Here is an 18,948-nt window from a genome sequence, read left to right on the forward strand (position 1 = left end):
AAATAACATTTCGGTCTATGTCTACCCTCACTTTGCAAGCACAGGAATATATCAGTGTTCTCCGTAAATACCTGGATTTGTAGTTAGGTGATCCGGATCATATGTGTAAACTTAATTTACACAAGGCTGGTGCACCCGTTCCAAGATCTGTCCATTTGCTGGAATTCTCCTCTCTGCTATCCAAGGTGGTGAGTCGCAGTTTAAATGATAAGAACTACTATGTTGGAAAGAAGCAGCTATGCTTTCGTGTTGTGTCTAAGACTTTGGGAAATGTTGCTGGCCGGGCACCAAAAACAGTACACCATGTTCAACCTTGTAGGAAATGTTTAGACTGAATTCCAAGAATAATAATGACTTAATAACAAATAATATGTGCAGCGTATTGCTAAAATAATGTCATGGCACAAAAACAAATGTATTATGTGTGGCTGTGCAAAGCAAAGCCATACTAAAACGTGTAATACACTAAACTAAGGAAGAACCAAAGGGGGACTTACTACACTCCCTCCCTTGTCTGGAAAGTAACTTAGTGATTAACAAAAAACACAAGCTAAGCAAATTCAATGTGATGCAATGCTAATAAGCATATTATAAAAATTATAATCATTATAAAAAATGCAATATGACAATTTTGAAAGCATGGTCAAATTAAGTATATGCAGAGGCTCCCAAGAACGTATTCCGTCTCCGCACACTATGATTCCACAATTGCCCCATTTAAAAGCTCAACAGAACAGACATGATCCTCGTTATCTGCCGATGCTGAGGAAGTAGCCTGTTGTCCTGCATCCATGTTATTGGAGCCAGAGTTAAGTAATTCCCATGCTGAAGCACCCATCTCCACCTCCGAGCATCACTTTCGCTGACAGACTTCAGAAAGAGACTCCGGAACAGGCTTTTTGAATAAAGCCCAGCAACCCCAGCGCCTGGATATCCTCATGGGTGATGAGCCAGGCTCCACAACTACCGATTGATTGAGTCAGTGTTCAGTTCCTGGAGCACGGGGACTCCAAGAGTCCTATTATGTGCGCACGGCACAGCTGGACTGGTGGTAGTTCCAGTACCAATGGGTTTCGAAACAGAACATCCATTGCAGAGGAGCAAATATAGAACCAAAATGCATCAAACGAGGAAAAACACCAAAGGTATGCCCTCAACACACTGGAAAATAGTGAATAAATAAAGGGCGGTATTACTCCAAAGACTTTCTGGAAAAAAAACGTAACCGGCCAGTCCCAATAACTTTTAAAAAGTGTGCAATACAGACGGTATTGGACGGATTAAAAATGTGTTGCACTAGCTCGCCAAAATACAATGGAATATTTGTGTTTAACAAGGAATGTATTTCTCTAGACTTCCTTGCAAACTACAATTCAAAGGTTTCTAGAGCAGATGTTACTGCCAATCTTTTTGAAACAATAAGGCTTTGAGCCGGCTTAACTTGTTCAAATCTGCCCTCAAAGTTGAAATTAAAGGCCACAACGTACCATCAAAAGATGGATGCATTTGCAGAAATCGTACATTATTGCAGCAAGTCATTGTCTGGGAGATAGATAAAATAAATGGGATCCCAGTCTTCATTCCGCACCAGTCCTGGTCTCTTAAGATTAAATTTTTCATTTGAAAGGACAGTAATGAGGGGGAGACTTGAAGGGGCTGGTATTCCATTTAGAAAACCTGCAAAATTCGCTACGGAAGCATTATATGTACAGTGAATGGTAACACGTTTACAAATGTGAATGTCCAGCACAAGAGTCACATTCCTTTTCAGTAAGAAAGACCTCTTTGTTGGCTTGTTCACAGCGATAAGAAAATGGGAGTGACCATAATTCATGAATGAAGCTGCCTCTTGGAGGTTCATATCTACCGACCGGGAAATGTTTAATGCAAACTGTGAACTGAAATGTTGAAATTGGCAAGTATATTACACCTGTGTAACCATTCAGCAGAAGGCATCTTTGCTATTGTGAATGGGAGCTGTTCTAACTTCTAGAGAAGTAACATTGTGTGTGTGGCATCTTTTTGGGCCAAGAGTGGTTGTTTATGTGTCAGGTTTAGGCAAGAATAGCTGCGTTGAATTAAGGTAACGCCATGGCACGTGGCCATTCTTAAGGAACTGAAGTGTCAAACTAAACTGCCTGATAGATCTAATCTGACTTTATCCATCCATCGTACAATGAAGACATGTCACTTTGCGTCATATAAAGATCAGAGACCACAATGTTATCAATGTTATTCAGATTATAAATGTGAGAAGGCAGCTTATTAATACTATTATCAACAACAGCAAGCACTTTATCTAAATTATCTTGATCAGTTTGTTTTAAACATGCACCAACTTCCAATTAGGATAATTTCCACATATTATTTAATGTGGCATAAATAAATCTTTATGAACTGGATACTTGGGACACAACCTAAAATCATATAGGTCCGTGTCTTCCGTTAAGAGGGAAAGATGTTGTTTTACTGCAGACAGTGTGAAATGTTCCAACCATTGTTGGCACAATTTCCCTACCAAATAGGCTGTGACTATCCCTCAGTGTTCAGATTGGGAATAACGAGGGTTGGGTCTTTTGGCCTTAAACTCCGGTGTGGAATTAAAAAAATGAGCATAATAACCATTTATGTAAACTGCGAACAATAACCACCCATCAGGACCTGAAAGCGTGGAGTTAAATGTACCATTCTGCATCATACTATTGAGTTGTTCTTCTTTGTAAATTGACAAATGTTGCCAACTGTCAAATCAGGCAATGGAAGTAATTTTTGGTGAATTCATGTCTTAAAATTTTGGCAGCCACATAGTCTGCTGAACTGTATCATTCAGAAAAATCATTTGTGTTGAAACTAAGCATGTTCGAAACACAGTATCCGTACACTGAACTTGCCAGTATTTGGTACCCTTAAATTGATTATATGTTAATGGTATCCTTCCAATAACCATAGCCTTTTACAGCTAACTGTGTGACAAAAGAAATCTGTATAGATTAGTTTGTTTTGGTGAGCATATATTTATTTTGTGATGTGGGAAAAGTTTAAAATGAAAAGATTTCTATTCTAATGAAACATATACTGAAAAATATGTGAATTTATCCCTGTATGTTTTTGAGCTCCCTTTCAGGGCAATTGGACAATGTTCCCATTGTGCATAATTAAAAAGTGTGCGTTAAATACTAGGTCAATTTTAACAGAACATTTCACCAGAGATAGCATTATTTAAGTACAGATCCTCTGATTCAAAAACAGTGTAGTATTCCAACTCCAAGGTCATGGAGTTCAATTTACAGTCTCAATATTCCAATCATCAGAATGTAACCCAGATACAGTTACATCACCCAAAGGAACCCTTAAAACATATGGAATTGCCAGTATTTCTATATCATATGGTACTTTATCTCAAACAATTCTATCAGTAACCGGGACAGCTGAAATGTTCACAAGGGGCAAGTGTCCTTTTAGCTTAGGTGAAAATGAATGAGGCGTCAACAACTCGGCGACCAGTTCTGTGGCGGAGAGTTCTATAAGGTAATAGCAATTTATCAGCAACAAGCAAACAGTCACAAATCGGATCCATAGAAATAGAAAAGCAAAGGAAATTGTTATCCAAACATATATCCAAGGTGGAACCAGATAAGTGTTTCAGCCATCAAAAGAAAACACATGCTCATGTAGGCTGGGTGTCTAAAACGGAGGAACTGTCAAGAGTCGGAGGAAAAATCATCTGTTCCCACATAATAACCAGAAGCAGTTCTTTGAAAAACAGGAGCCACATGTGCAGTAAGAGAACTGGTATGCTCCACTAGAGGTGGATCAGTAAAAATGACATCAGCTGCAGAAGACACAGTAGTAAGTACAGTACTTACTTAAGTTGTGTTGCTGGCATTTATAGTGGTATTAGGAATTTACTGGAGGTCATTCTCCCCACCGCACACCACCACCACCACCTGCAGCTGGAGAGAAACAGTTTCAGTGGTTCTCACAAGAGACAGAAATTTCCTATGCGGTAGCGAGAGGAGTTGGGTAATTACCAATGTCTCCTTTTGGCCTCCATTTCAGAATCGGCCACATGATGTTACTTGACGTGAGCAACAGAGATGAACACGGTTGTCTTTAGAACCAGCAAGCGGTGGCAAAATTACAGTTCTTGTACCTTGAATGCCAAGGACTGGAACCGGGGCATGCTATGATGGGCCAAAATCCTTTTTCAATGGAATCTTTTCCCGAATGAGATCCCCAACTTCGGGTATCCAGCCGGAAGGCCTGGCTTCTTCTTAATTCCTGCAGAGGCAGTCGTCTTTAATTGCTTGTTGGATTGGTTGTCACTAAGTTTTGTAGATCCTGTTAGACAGCACAACAATCATTTACATTAAAGGGTGTGACTGTCGCTACAATGTCTGGACTGTACAGGTCTGGATCTTATATTTCAATGCCAAACATGACCTCTTATAGGGTCCATCCACCCAGAGATCTATTAGGGAGATTATTCCATGCTCTTTGTACCCCATATAGGTGGTGGACCCAACTGTGTTCTGTACCTACTACTATAGATGTTAAGGACTGTTTTAAGTCATGGTTCATCCTTTCCACTACAGAATGCCCTTGGGCCGATATGGAGAAGAGTAATGCACTTCTACACCCGGGGAAACCATTTATCCCTAAACGCTTTTGAGGCGCAAGCAGGGCCCTGGTCCGAGTGGAATGCAGTGCATGCATGTGTTCTGATAAATACTTATAAATCTTTAAAAACAGTGCTAGTGACAGCTGTACGCTGTGGCCAGACCCAGAGGAACCTTGAGCAAGAATCAACCACAACTAAGATACATTTAAACGGTCTATCCAAATTAAGAGGACCACAATGGTCCAGATAAATACATCTCAAAGGTTTATTGGAAATCAACAGGTGTGCCTGTGGTGGGTGAGCCATGGCTTTAATTTGTTGATGAATGTCACAACGAAGGACATATTTATTGGCGTGTTGATATAAGCCATGCCACTAATAATGTGTGGTCACCACACCAGCTTGTGCAGAAGCAACACCTTCATGCACAGCTATCACTAAAGCTAGTCTGCGGTCTTGGTTGGGAATCAAACAATCACCAGCTCCTGGAATTGTAACAAAGGGAACTTTTTGTTTACTTAAATGACATGAGTATTTAACTGCAAAGCCCTTAGGTATAGTGGTGTCATCTCGGTTACCATTAAAGGCAACCAGTATGTTGTCATCTATCCTCGTATTAGAGCGAGTAATCAGAGCAACTGTTGCAGCCACAACTGCTGATTTGGCCACTTCATCAGCCAGAGAATTCCCTATAACATGTGTTAGCACCCGTTGATGACTTAACGCATGTATGACGTGAGTCCGTAGCAACCTATCTTTTAAGTCTGCCACCTTAACTGAAAGCAATTTCTGCTTTATTGTGTTGCCTTTAGAATCTATAATTCAATTTTGCCACCAGTAATGTATATTGTCATTGAAAGACTGAACACCGTAACATAAATCACACACTACAAGTGTGAGGAATTCAGGATCTGTATGTGCTAGTGCAAGAAGCAGTGCTTTGCAGTGCAGTCCCTTAAGGACTGTGTGTGTGTTTTATGTGGTTGGGATTTGCCATTAAACATCACCAAGAACGGTGGCGCTGAATATTGGTGCTTGGTGCCTATAGCAGGTTGGGTCGAATCATCAGTATAAATAGCATTTTTATACTGCTCAAGAGGCAAAATAGTGCTGGGCATGGGATAAACATGCTCGTATTGAAGAAATTTTTGTCTGTACAGATGGGTCAAAGACGAAGACTACATCTATAGCTATTAAGGATGTTGCCCATTCGATCCATCTGGGGAGGGCTTTTGCATTTGGAACGCTAGCTTTTGTGACAGCTTCTAAGGCTAGAATGGGAGTAACAACAATAATACGTTTCCCTTGTGCAAGGAGCTGCTCCTTAAGAATAGCCATCTGCGCAGTAGTCTGTACTATTTCAGAGGATGCAAAACGCTTTTCTGCATTAAAATATAAATGTGATTTAAATGCAGTCAAAACTGCTTCACCTTTGTTAAAGGTGGTATAGTTAAAGCCAACAGCACCCACAATTATACGGATGTCTAGACTTGTGGTATTTACACATGTATGCAAGTGAGGTCTTGCAAGTAAGTCAGATTGTAAGGATCTGAGTGTATCTGTATGTTCTGATGTCCAACGTGTACTCGAAAAATCAGGGTGAATTAATTTATATTGTGATTTTAAGCATTGTGCATAATCTGGTATATACGTTCTTCCAAAAGTAAGGAATCCTAACAAGAATTGCAGTTTTTAAGAGTATTTGGAGGTTGCAATAGAGAACATTTCTCTAAGAAGTTTGGTGCAAGGCTTTTTCCCTTATGGATAAGTTCATATCCCAAAAAGAGGACACTTAGAAATGCTATATTAAATTTCCTAAAGTTGAACTTGTAGCCAGATTAATTAAATCCCAATATTATGCGATCTACTCTGGCTAAGTGTGTGTTAATATCATCGTCCGTCAGGTAGCTATCATCTACATAGGCCATTGTGTCAGTATCATGTAGAATTGACAGTATGCGGGCAGCAAACAGTTCAGGACTGTTCCTATAGCCCATCGGAAGTCCGTAAAAGCGATGATGAAAAGCAAGCCCAGATAAAACAGTCCGGTCACTGCTTTCAGGCTCTAGATTTTGGCAGAAAAAAACATTGGAAATAACCAAAGTTGTTTTGTATGTTTTACAGACTATATTACTAATAAGTGCTGTACTGTGTGCATTTTGTATTGTTAAAGTTCGTGTATGACTGTTTAAAGGTCTGTAGTCTAAGACTATGCAATATGAATGATCTGGGTTCAATAACACCCTGGTACTCCAATTGGGAGAGTATTTCTCTAACAGGTGCTTTAGCATCCCGTTTTATGGGGGACTGTGGTTACACTTGTGGGCTGGACCATATGGGTATTATATGATAAAGAAAGTCCTTATCCCAACCGACATGATTGCAATATAAAGCTGGGGCTTCTGTAAGAGCCCATTCCATGCTTAAGCTTGTTTGACCTCATCAGGGACAAGTGCAGAAAATTATGGTATTATGACATCCTAACCTTGTAAGGACGTTTGGACAAACTGCGGGGGCCAATCGACCTCCGCTAAGAGGATGTCATAGAACAATGTCAAATTTTCCCAGAATATTGCCCGAATGGTGCTCTGTATGTCACCCTCGATTTGTATATCCAAATGATATAATCTATCTGGAGGGGCTATGTGCCTGTCTGGGGTTTCAGTTGTGACAACGTTATCAGTTGCTGTCGCTGCCAGAAACTCACGAGATTACGGTGCACTATAGTGACTTCTGTCATGGAGAGTCACCACCCACCTCTTGTTCATGAGGAGAGTTCTCAGTGTTTGTGTGCATATTTTACCGTAATAGCCGCAACTTTCTTTTCCTGAAATTGGGGCTTAAATTGAGGAGGTTTCTCCTCCTTCTTAATCATCACAGCAGAGGAGCGTTGTGAATCCCATTTTGGTTTCATGTACTCTTCCTGTCTGCGGTCAGAACACCCTTCTCTCTCGTATTGCTTGTCAGATGAGTCCTGAAAGGAACGAGAAGGACACGTATCAGAAATGTGATACCTTCCGGGTGCCTGTATTTGTGTGCGATCACATACATGATTGCATCTCTCATAGAGTTTCAGTGGCGGAGAACCTCCCCAAGATTTAGTTTTTTGTTTAGGTTTGGGTTTGTCCCATTGTTTCTTAGCAAATTCTCGGTTCTGCTTGGCCGTGTCCTTGTCGGCATTAGGTTTACCAAGTTGAGGTTTATTGGGTCTGGGTCTCAAATTTTTGCGACCTATTGAGGTATATACCTTAGCAATAATTGTAGGTAGTTCACATGCTTGGTTGACTGGTGCAATCCCTGCAAGCCGCTGGTATGTAGCCAAAGATGCTTCTTTGACTTTAATGTTAGAAAGCATCATTGCGGACACCACAGGAAAATTTCCCATTCATTTCATCCCCAAATCCAGGGCAGCAACTACCCCGTGGTCATTCTGTTTTGCTTTAACACCTCCGACAAGACTGACATAAACATCATACAGTGACTCATGGTATAGACTGCAGCAAAGACTGCGCCCCAAGTGGAGTGATTTCTTATTCCAGGAACTATTGCATGGAGTAAGTCCATATTCTGTGCTTGTCTTGTTTTCCCGGAAGGGGAAACACAAACGTTTTAAAAAAAAATGTTTTTTATTAATTTATTTAATTCAATGTTTTTAATTGTTTTTGGGGCTATCCAAAAAGGAATTTCCTCACGATTTGTGGGAATTTCACCCATAATTGAATGAACAATCACAAACCAGCCCTTGTTTGTACAGCCAGCAAGGTGGGCGAAACATATGGAGTTAAGCATCTGTATAGTCTAACTAGCCCAGTCTATTATTGCTGTAGGTCTTGAGAACTGAGATTCGCTGTATTGGGAAATAATGTATAACCAGTTAATGCTCACCGGGTGGACCCTTTATTACTAAGTTGACCTGTGCGTACTAGTGCAAGTACATGTATAAGGTCACCTCAGAACCAATTCTGGTGTTCCCAATGTGATAATGGTATTTATAAAAGCCCATTTGCTCTGTATACTTGTGGTTGATTGACATTTGTGGATTCATGAGTTGTGTTTGTATTAACATCCACAGCCGGAAAATTAACTCAAGAATAAAGGGCTTCTAAACGATAGCCATCGTGAGCTTCAACCACGAAGATAAAGTCACCTCCCGCATTTGTAATGCCATGTAAAGTTACATGTGCATGAGCTGAAGGTCTGCAATTGTCAGCAATAGGGACAGGTTGTGGCTGCGCCATTATTGCTACAGAAAAGGAAACAAAGTGGAAACACAAAAATGGGTTATCCTTTTAAAGGTTCAAGCTTGAACATCACAAAGAAAAAATTAGGTGCTTCCTTAAATATTGTGGAGGATTTATCCCAAACACCACGGACGTTTCCAGTGTTAGGGTTATTATGGACACGCACAACTACTACTCAGGAGAACCGCTGATTAAATAACAGACCATTATTGGTAACACCATGTCACAAGGATTCTACGGGAAACAGAACTGTGCCTTGGGATGACAGGACAGCAGAATGTAGGGGTTAAGTCTCTGCCACATCTGTACCTGTAGGCCAAAATCAGACTAGCTCACAGTGCCTCACCTGAACTCCTTACCTTCCCAGAGTAACAGGTGATTTGGCAACCTAGAACATGACCCTCTTAGTCCTCAAGGGAACAGTGGAAACAGATCATCACCTTTTGTTTCTCACTCTTGCATGTCCATAATATACTAAGAAAGACACAAGGAAAGTTTACAATATTTATTGAAACTATTGTAGTCTGTTATGAAGCAGTTGTGCTGCAATAAGAAAACATATATAACTAATTAAAGTAATCAACATTACTAGTAAATTGTATACACTGAATAGTCCTATCAAGGCAAACAATATATCTGTCCAGGCCTACCCTCTCTACGCAAGCACAGGGATATATCAGTGATCTCTGGGATTACCATTGGACCCCATACCTCTTATTTGTAGCTAGGTGGTCTGCATCATAAGTTTAAACCAAGTTTACACAAGGCTGGCACGCGCGTTTCAAGACAAGTCCCTCAGCTGGAATTCTCCTTTCTGCTTTCCAAGGGAGCGAGTCACAGTTTCTATGATAAGAACTACTGTGTTGGGAAGTATCAGCTGTGCTACAGTGTTGTCTAAAGTATTAGAAGATGTGGCTGACCGAGCACAAGAAAACAGTGCACCATGTTGTTCGACCTTGTACGAAATGTTCAAACTGAATTCCAAGAAGAAGAACTGAATAAAAAATAACATGCACGTATTAATATCATGGCACACAAACAAATGTATCATTTGTGGCTGTTCAAAGCAAAGGCAGCCTACAACATGTGAAATGCAAAACTAAGGGAGAAACAAAGTGGGTCCTAAGATCTTCAGAGAAATTCAACCATCATTTCGTGCATATTTGGTAACTATCAAGAATAAAGTACAATCCATTAAAAGATTTCAAATTAAAAAAGAAAAACACTGTGATATTGGCTTAAAGGTTTGACAGTGCTACTGTATTTTTGTATTTCATTCACTCCTCCTGTCTCTCATCCTTTTATGTATTTATTGAGCCTCTGTACAGGTTCTTCTGGTCCTGCTATTCCTTTTAAATCCCCATTATTATTTCAGCCTGGCTGCCTTTTGGACAATGATGGAGTTGGTAGGCCTAGAGTAGATTTTTGTATGATTCTTAGGTTCACTATAAAGGTGTTGATAACTGGGAGATCTCTGGGGGGTTCTGGTGGTTCCAGGGAAAGGAGAGGTGAAGAGGCTTATGGTATGCATTTTGGAGCAGAAAAGAAGTGGAAACATAAAACGAGAGATAAAAACTTGGAAAAAATATTAAAATCTTAAGATTGTTACAAGGAATTGTAATGATGCCCACTGTACTGTTAAGTGTCATTTCATCTGTTAGCATTTAAGTCAGCTGCATAATGAGCTAGTTCATGAGAAACCAGTATTGCTTAAGTAATATACTTTAACAGTGCAGTGTCTGAAAATTTGGGGTTTATTAGAAATCCACTTGCATTGCACATTCTCCTGCATTCTTTGATTTAGACCTCTATATATGCTCAGACTAAAACTGTGGACTTTATTTAAGTCTCAACCAGAATGCTGTGCTTAAATATGATAGATCATATTCACATAGCTAAACTCAGTTTTAAACTTAACTGAGTATTGCTGGGTATAAAGCTAATTCCTTTCACTCTAAAAGGCAGAGTTGGACATGTGTTGATATCACAGGGCAATTTTGATGATAAAGTTAGTTAATGCAGTCAACCATTCTCCCTGTAATCTTTTTTTCTGTGATATAAACTATCTGAAAGAATTATTTGCAGCATGAAAGCAATGTCTTCAAATTAATCCACCCATTTGAGCCCTGGTGGTTGGAGCAGGAGGGTGGGGAGGGCAGCAGTCGATGATCATATGGATTAGGGCCTGGTGAGGGGGTTACGGGTTGGTGGTCCCAGAAGACTGAGTAACTGAGAAGTAAAGAAGAGGTTCCAATGTTTGCTGAGAGTGTTATTGGGGCTAGAGTTGATGTTTTAGAGCTAAGGTTGTCCCATAGAGTCAGAAGAGCTGAATCTATATAATATTTTCAAGATATTTGCTCTCTGTATATATTAGTTCAGTTTTTATCCCTCTATGTAATCTATCTGAGATGCATAACCTGGAAACTTGGCATGGACCTGGTCACTTATATTTCATACCCTTCTTGTAGAGGGTGTGGTCAAGAGTAATTGAACAAGTGCTGGTGAAGTCTGATTTTATGCTTTCTTTTCAGCTGGATAAATCTACCCACAGATTTTGTACCTTGTGAATCTGCTCAGCTCTTGAAATAGCTCCTGTTTGCCTACATGTGGAGCTATCCACCTCTGTAGCGACTTCCCACTGCCCCTGGACATGTTGACACAACCATATAAAGCCACCACCCCTCCGCGCTGACGTTGGTTCCTCTTATTCAATGCTCAAAAATGTAGACTCCTGCTTTTGTTTTTTCATAAAAGGCTCACATTCTTTAGCAACCTGTGGAGGAATGTTGCCCTGGAAGATGCCAGTTTTCAAGCCTTGTTGCCCATTTCAGAAACAGTTTTCGGTGATGGACCAATATAACGTTTTCTAATGGTGCTTTAGGACTAAGCATGACACAAAGTCATGCAACAAGTGTCCCTTGATGCACCCGAAGGCCATGCAGGACAGAGAGGCCATTCTCTAAGTTCTGTACATTATATAAAGCGGTCCCAACGCACAATTCATCAAAATCTACCAAAATCTATCTCAGAACAAAATGTAGTCCAAGTGACGATTTATGTGATTTGCATCTTATATCCTCCAATCACCCCTTTTATTCTCACTCCAATCACGAATACCCACACCCTCTCCCCTTCCCACACCAGGGGGACTGTATTCATGTTAATGTTGGAATAATGATTTATATGTACAATCAGTGTGATTAAATAACACTGACTATTGATTACTATACATGTTTGTTCTAAATTTTATTTTTTGATTTTGGTCGATTTTGGTTTTGATGAATTGTGCGTTGGTACCGCTGTATGTAATGTACTGTTTGATACCCAGATCCCAGTGGCGTAATTTGGGTTTACCCTTTTTGGTAACATTCTCTAAGTTCTGAGCATAGGAACTATGGGTCAGTTTTCAGTCAAAGTTGCCATCATCGGGTAGGTTTAAGGCTAAGAATCCAAGAAAAAGTTGAGGAAGAAAAACAAGAAGCACTGCCAAAGCTCCTCAACATCCACAAAATCCAGGTTTTCTTTCAAAAGTCATTTCCAGGCTGCTGTCGAGACCCGGATAAAGACAGTTTTTCTACTACTAAAAGTCTTTCAAACACAAATTAACGAAGGGGGATCTATTAATACAAATGGACAGTATGATAGCAATGTTTTATGTGAACAAACATTGGGGAAGAAAATCATACATCCTGTCGTCAAAACTAGCACATGAGATATGGAAATGGACAATAAAGACAAATATCACAGTTACAGCAATTCAAATAGCAGAACAGGTAAACGTAGAAGAAGACAAGTTGGAACCAGAAAGTGGGCATATCTCACAAGACGGAGGTCAATCAGGAAATTGTACAAGATGTGTTTCCAGGGTTGAGAGCATCCACAAAAGATTTGTTTGCAACTGTAGACAATGCAAAATGCCAAAACCTTGCATCTAGGTTTCATCACTCGCCCTCCCTGGTACAAATGCACTGTCTCTGAATTGGATAGAGATATTTACTGATGCTTCCCAACCTCCCTCTCCCTCAGTTAATGCTGTTGCCAAAAGTGATCAGCAAATTATTCTAATGCTCCAATGTGAGTAAGACAGTTACAGTTCTCACACCCAATGGCAGTATCCGTGGGACACGTAAAATGTTGCCAAAGTTCACAAACATACTAATGATGCAGGGGGGAACTATCTTGTTTAGTGCTTAATCTGCTGTCCCTGGTGGTACTATTCATAAAAACCGAGGTTGTGCATCTACATCTCCCTAGGAGGTGCTTCACACCCGTTAAGGAAGCACTAGACTGGCTACACACAAATGCTATGCTGCTAAATGGTTTAGATTTCTCAACTGGAACCAACATCAGGGATCTAGAGACTGTATAACTAGCGAGAACACTGTACACTACTTACCACATCTGTTTTATTGCAAACAAACATATGCATTGGTAAGGGTTCTATCAACGAAGATAGAATACAAAAGGGAGCTGAATAACAAACAACTTTTCAAAATGCTAGTTATCGAAAAAAAATTGGAATGGGACAAGAAAGTGTCTCCTCAAGATCAATCAGTGTATAAATTAAACACAGTTCTAACACAAATATTTAAACTACCTTGTAAACCACTGTAAAGGCAGGTGTAAATCACATACAGTTATAAATAGCCTTTTGGTAGCAATCAAGTTGCCAAGAAGGGTAAGTGAGCTACATGCATTGTCAGTACATAAAGGTAAGGTAGCCGGAGAACTAACCCAAGATTCATTCTAAGGTAGTAGCCAGGTTTCACGCTAACCAATCTATCCAGTTGCTTGCTTTTTTCTAAAGACCCCACAGAAAATGCACTGAACACTCTAGATGGCAGGAAGGCCATCACATACTATTAAAAGGCAACTAAGTACATTAGAAAGACGAAGCAGTCACATACCTCACAACCTAAAGGACAGCCTGTGTCAAGGGTTTCTATAGGCCGACTAAAAGTGCAGTCAATGCAGTTATGCTATGTTGTGACAAAAGGAAGAAGAGGGCTATTCTGGCATGTGTGGACAACATCTTATAAAAGAACATCTGCACAACTGCAACATCGTCGTCCACACACACCATCACACCTTTACTGAGCACTATTGTGCAGATATTCACACATGGAATTAACAACAGTTGGCACAACTAATGGCAGAGTAATACAAAGCATTTGAATTTTATACTGCAAAACTATTGTTACAGGTAAGTAACCAGTTTCTCACGTACATTTGATAACTCTATTTTTGGTGTATACTCAATCTAACTTCAGATTCCTCACTGCTCTCCTCCCCATTTTGTGGAGAGTACTGACTTGTAATAATAAGGTCCCAAGTTAGCTGTCACACATTCCATTCTGTTAGCAATGCTTGCGTTCTTGGGTGTGGAATATATAATGGTTAGGCTGCTGTCAGTGCGCAGAAATGTGGCCTTTATTTAGCCCGATATCATGTCCGAATATGGAATGAAAGTAAAAAGCGCCGCTTGGTGGTGCTCAGGAGCTGTTTCAAGAATTTAGAGAACCAGTCTGATTCTCAAGTTTAGGTATGTGATTAGAGAAAGTATCCACCAGAAAGGACTTTACCAAAAGGCAAGTAACTTATTTCTTAGGTTGGCATTGCCAAGGGCACTGATGAGTGGAGTCTGAGCCTGCAAATTCAGTAGAGTGGTAAAGTGGTCCAAGAAAGTTTCAGTTGGCTAAGGGCTTGGTAAATTATAACAATGCTTAATTTTTATGATGAGCCAACTGATATTTCATGTGTTTCAAAGTGAAAATGTTACATTCAGAAACTGTTATACAGGTGAACGTCACAGGAGGGATACAAGTGAGATGCTACCCCAGCGGGTGCTGTAGGATGTCTGTGAAGCTGCAGTGTCCATGTGGAGGGGAGAGAGCGTGTCCGTGTCCTTGGGATAAATATAGGTTTCAGTGATAGCAATGAAGTGCTGGGGTTTGGGATGAAGCGATAAGTGGTTGTTGTTAAAAGTTGTCATATTGTAGAGAGAATAGTGCTATAGCCAGGAGACTGTGTCTCAGATGACATTGTTAATGCTGGGGGTCTTTTTGTGTTCCAGCTTTGTGAAACAGACTGTGGGTGGATACAGTTGGTGAGGAACCTTGAATGTGAGGAAGAAGGGGGGGGGGGTGAGAAGGTGAGAGTCAGTGAATTAAGAGAGGCCAAAGAAGTAATTTGCAGAGCCCCGTGCAAGCTGGGGGAAAGTAGTGTGGATGAGTTGAGGAGTTTAGTTAAACATGTTGTGTTGAGACACAAGTGAGTGAGTTGGAAAAAGTGATGGCGGTTTTCCATCGCATCAATCTGTCAGAAATGCAGTTCCCAACATGTAACTAATGCAAGGGGATTCTGTGTACCATGATACAACAGCACATTGGCCATTCAAATGCACAGTGATGCCTTATGTATGGTGCTTGCTCCCTTCGCTCCTTGGCAATAGTAGTTGTCCGGCCGCAAGGTTGGTCCTCTTCCTGTTTCGTTCTTGTAGTACACTTGAAACAAGTCTCATCTCCAGGCTTTTCTTAACAGTACCATGTTCCTCTTCGTGTGTTGTAGATTACGCGAGCACAGTATCAGAACGGATTGATGGCTTCCCGTTTGGACAGCAGCCCCCAGTCCCCGGAGAGTGGGCCTCCAAAAATTGACACCAGCTTGTCCGAAAAAATTGACACTCCAGACGACGAGACCACTAGTCTCCTCAATGACACGAACTGTGTGCATCGGCCTCCTCAGCCGCACAGTCTGCACGAAAACTCTGTCTGACAAGAATGTGGGCTCTGATGCAATGTCTGCTGGGAAGGACACTGAAAGAAGGGTAGGCTGCACCATATGTCAAAGAGGAAACATGAGAGGGCATACTGCTGCTTCTGGTATATCGTGTGGGCTGTGCTGTCCACAGGTGAAGACACCAAATGAGGTGGGTGCTCTACTGGTCTACCTCATTGGACACAGACGGGGACATACAGCCTTGTCTGCTAGAGGAGACACCGGATGGGAGGCATGCGGCATCATATGCTGAGAAGGGGGTAGTACTGTCTGCTTGGATGGATCACCGAGGGAGCGCAGCTAGTGGTCTACCTTGACAGACACTAGAAGGGACAGGTTCCACCAGCTGTTGGAGAAGACAAGAGACGAAGTGAAGTGCTGCTAACCCACTGGGCGTGCAAACACTTCTCTGAAACTGCCAAAGGCATTGGGGAGCAAGACCAGCTGCCTGGTGTGAATTTACTACGTGGACAAATGGAAGCAAAGGGAATAATCGACAAACTCCCTCTGTAGGACCAGGTCAATAGGACTGAAGCATCCCGAGCCCCCAGCGTATTAATGTTTTATATTTGTGACATAATTTATGAGATGTTCTTTGTTCGAAGGGTTAGGTGTTGGCTGTTGCTCAAACTCTTTTTATTATTTTAGGGAGGGAGAATTTTTTTTCTAAATCCAACGAAGGGAAGCAACAACCAAAAAAATGCATCACACAGAGGAACAGCGCCCAGGGTATTGGATTCGTTGGTGGGGCCAGTGCCTGTTCCTTTGAGCATACTTTTTTCATCTCACTGAGGCCTGTGCATCCATCATTTGCAGTGATAGTGAGGTAGAACACAAGACCATAGTACCACCTTGCACGCAGGAAGTAATGAATACCACATACATACAGGTGGTTACACAAGCCATAGGATGCACAGGACCTCAGCAGCTCCAGTTGCACAGAAAGTAATCGTAGCTGCACACACAAATCACTGCATGCACAGGCTGTCACATCATCTGGCAACTCTAATTGCATCTACACCAGCTCTAACAGCTGTCCATGCAGGTAGCAACAACTATAGCACATAAAGCATTCTCTTATCTTTATTGCTTTTACTTTATTTCTTGCTCTCTTTACTTTATTTCTTGCTCTCTTATCCTCCCTCTCTAGCTTCTCCTGGGCAGTAACAGCAGGCTCACATACAGGCCAACAAAGCAAGCACAAAGACAGTGAGGCTCCCAACATAAATACATTATTATAGTTTTAACGAGTGTCTTGGCCTTCTGGCATTGCACCCCTAATCCTCCTACCATCTTAGTTAAGTGGGGAGCTGTATATCTAGGAAATGGCATTTAAGGTGATTAATGCGTGCGTTCACCCAGCTCTTGCTCTGACCTGAAGTAGTCCATTGTGTCGGAGTCTCAGGACACAGTGTTAACTTTTACCTAGTCTCTGGACTCCCAAGTCTTTCTACGGTCAGGTGCATGATGACTCAAATGCCACCAAGCCTCTTGTGTACGATAGTTAGATGTTGGCAATATGTGACTGTCTGAATGGCGTTTCTCACTTTCCTGTCCTCTTTCTTCGTCTCTGTGTTGACGTACACTTGTGCTATTTGCATGACGTCATGGGCACCTAATGGCCTGCTAAAGATTATGCTTACAGCAGTGGTTTTGTGTTTGATGTATATATTTTGTGTTAAAAAAACCTTCACATCTTTGCATCACTTTTCAGATCACACAAGTCTTCCATTCTGGTCCTGTCAATTTCTTGCTGTTTAGAGTTGACACAAAGTATGAGTAGGATAGGCAGAGTATTAATTTAGCTGCCAATTCTCCGCTAGCTCTTCCGGCAGGTGGTGTTTGGCGTGCCAGGTGCACGTTTACTCACATCTTTCCTTGTATTTTTTGAGGGAGATCAACTTAATTTGTGAAGACACATGCCTCCAGGCATTGTTTTGCATTTCTCAATTGCATGTCCATTTTTATTTTTAAGATAATCAGTGGTACTTTAGAATTTGTTTGCTGCAGAAACCTTACTGAATGGGAAGCTCTCATGCTGCTGGGAAGGTATTCCAGTGATCTTGAACCCCCTGTAAAGACAATCATGTGTTGTGCGCACTCTGAGCAAAAAGACTGCCTCTGGGACGCAAGCACTGTCCCTGAGCTGTGGAACCTTTGTGATCACCTAGACATGATATCTGGGGGCCTGAACAGGCTCTCTTTCCTCAGGATGGTTACCCGGTAGAGAAAAGCAAGCAACATGTATTTATTTTGTGGACGATTTGATTTGTATTTTTTAAGAATTTGTGTGGTTTCTGTCGTTTTAATTTGTTTTCGGTGGTGTTTGTTCTGTCCTATCACCAGTGGTGAGGTGGAGGGGAGTAAGTTCCTCATTACCGTTGGTGGCCATAAGGCACTTCTTCTGGCGAGGAAAAGCACTTCGAGCGCAGACTTCTCTACCTTTCTTTTGGTACTCGGAGCCTGAGACCCAGACTCGGAGGAGTGTGCCCTACACCTACTGTCAGCTTATTGGGAGGCTTACCTGTGGAATCTGTTCCTTCTATGCACACAAGAAAGAAAATGTTAAATAAAATATATAAATATATATATATATAAATTATAAATAATGTAAATGGGAAAAGAGCTGCAGAGTTTAATAAAGAAAGAAAAAACAAGTGAGTGGAAAAAACACTGTTCAGAAAATGTTTTTGCCTCTCAAAACATCTTTTCTTTGATTGAATGCATGGGAAACGTTAACAGTACTTTGTGTATTTCACAGGTTTTCTGATTTTTGGTGCATTTGCAGCAAAATGATACGCTGCAGCCTTCCCTGTATGTTTCGGTTCTTTAGGGAAAAGGATGAAAATTGTACCATGTCCACCACATATTTAACTGGATTTTTCTTTTAAGGAATACCTCTTTCATTTCAAAACCTAAGTTTGCATGAATTTTACTTTTTTTTTTCTTTTCATTCATAAATATCTTTTCTTCCAATTGCATATTGCTAGGATTTGTTTTATGTTTTCATGAGTAAAGCAGGTGAGCTGGTTAAATACTTGCTTGATCGAGTGCCCAACATTCTACAATAGCTCTATAAACTACAATCTTTTGTACTTGTTTTATTGATATTAAATGGATGATACTGGGAGACCACAAACTAGTGATCTGCAGAATACACTTGAATATTTCTTTTAGGTTGCCTCTATTTCAGCAATGTTGTAATAATTCAATCTTGGACTTTTATTTAACATACTAATTTATTATTATAGTGTAACCTACCCTGAGTTTATAGCATATGTTGTTGTAAGTCAGATGATGTGCACTATC

General features: G+C 40.8%; 1 protein-coding gene across 2 annotated transcripts in view; it reads left to right on the forward strand.

Moving 5' to 3' along the window:
• Positions 1-18,620, forward strand: part of CNNM4 (cyclin and CBS domain divalent metal cation transport mediator 4) — a 363,208-nt gene extending 344,588 nt beyond the window's left edge. For both annotated transcript variants that reach the window (XM_086943349.1, XM_086943350.1), the window contains one exon: positions 15,430-18,620. In XM_086943349.1, the coding sequence (XP_086799475.1) occupies positions 15,430-15,636 (207 nt within the window). In that variant the 3' untranslated portion in view covers positions 15,637-18,620. The remainder of the gene's footprint in view (positions 1-15,429) is intronic.
• The last annotated feature ends 328 nt before the right edge of the window (positions 18,621-18,948 follow it).

This window comes from Lissotriton vulgaris, chromosome 11 (genome assembly GCF_964263255.1).
Source record: "Lissotriton vulgaris chromosome 11, aLisVul1.2, whole genome shotgun sequence".
Taxonomy (NCBI): Eukaryota; Metazoa; Chordata; class Amphibia; order Caudata; family Salamandridae; genus Lissotriton; species Lissotriton vulgaris.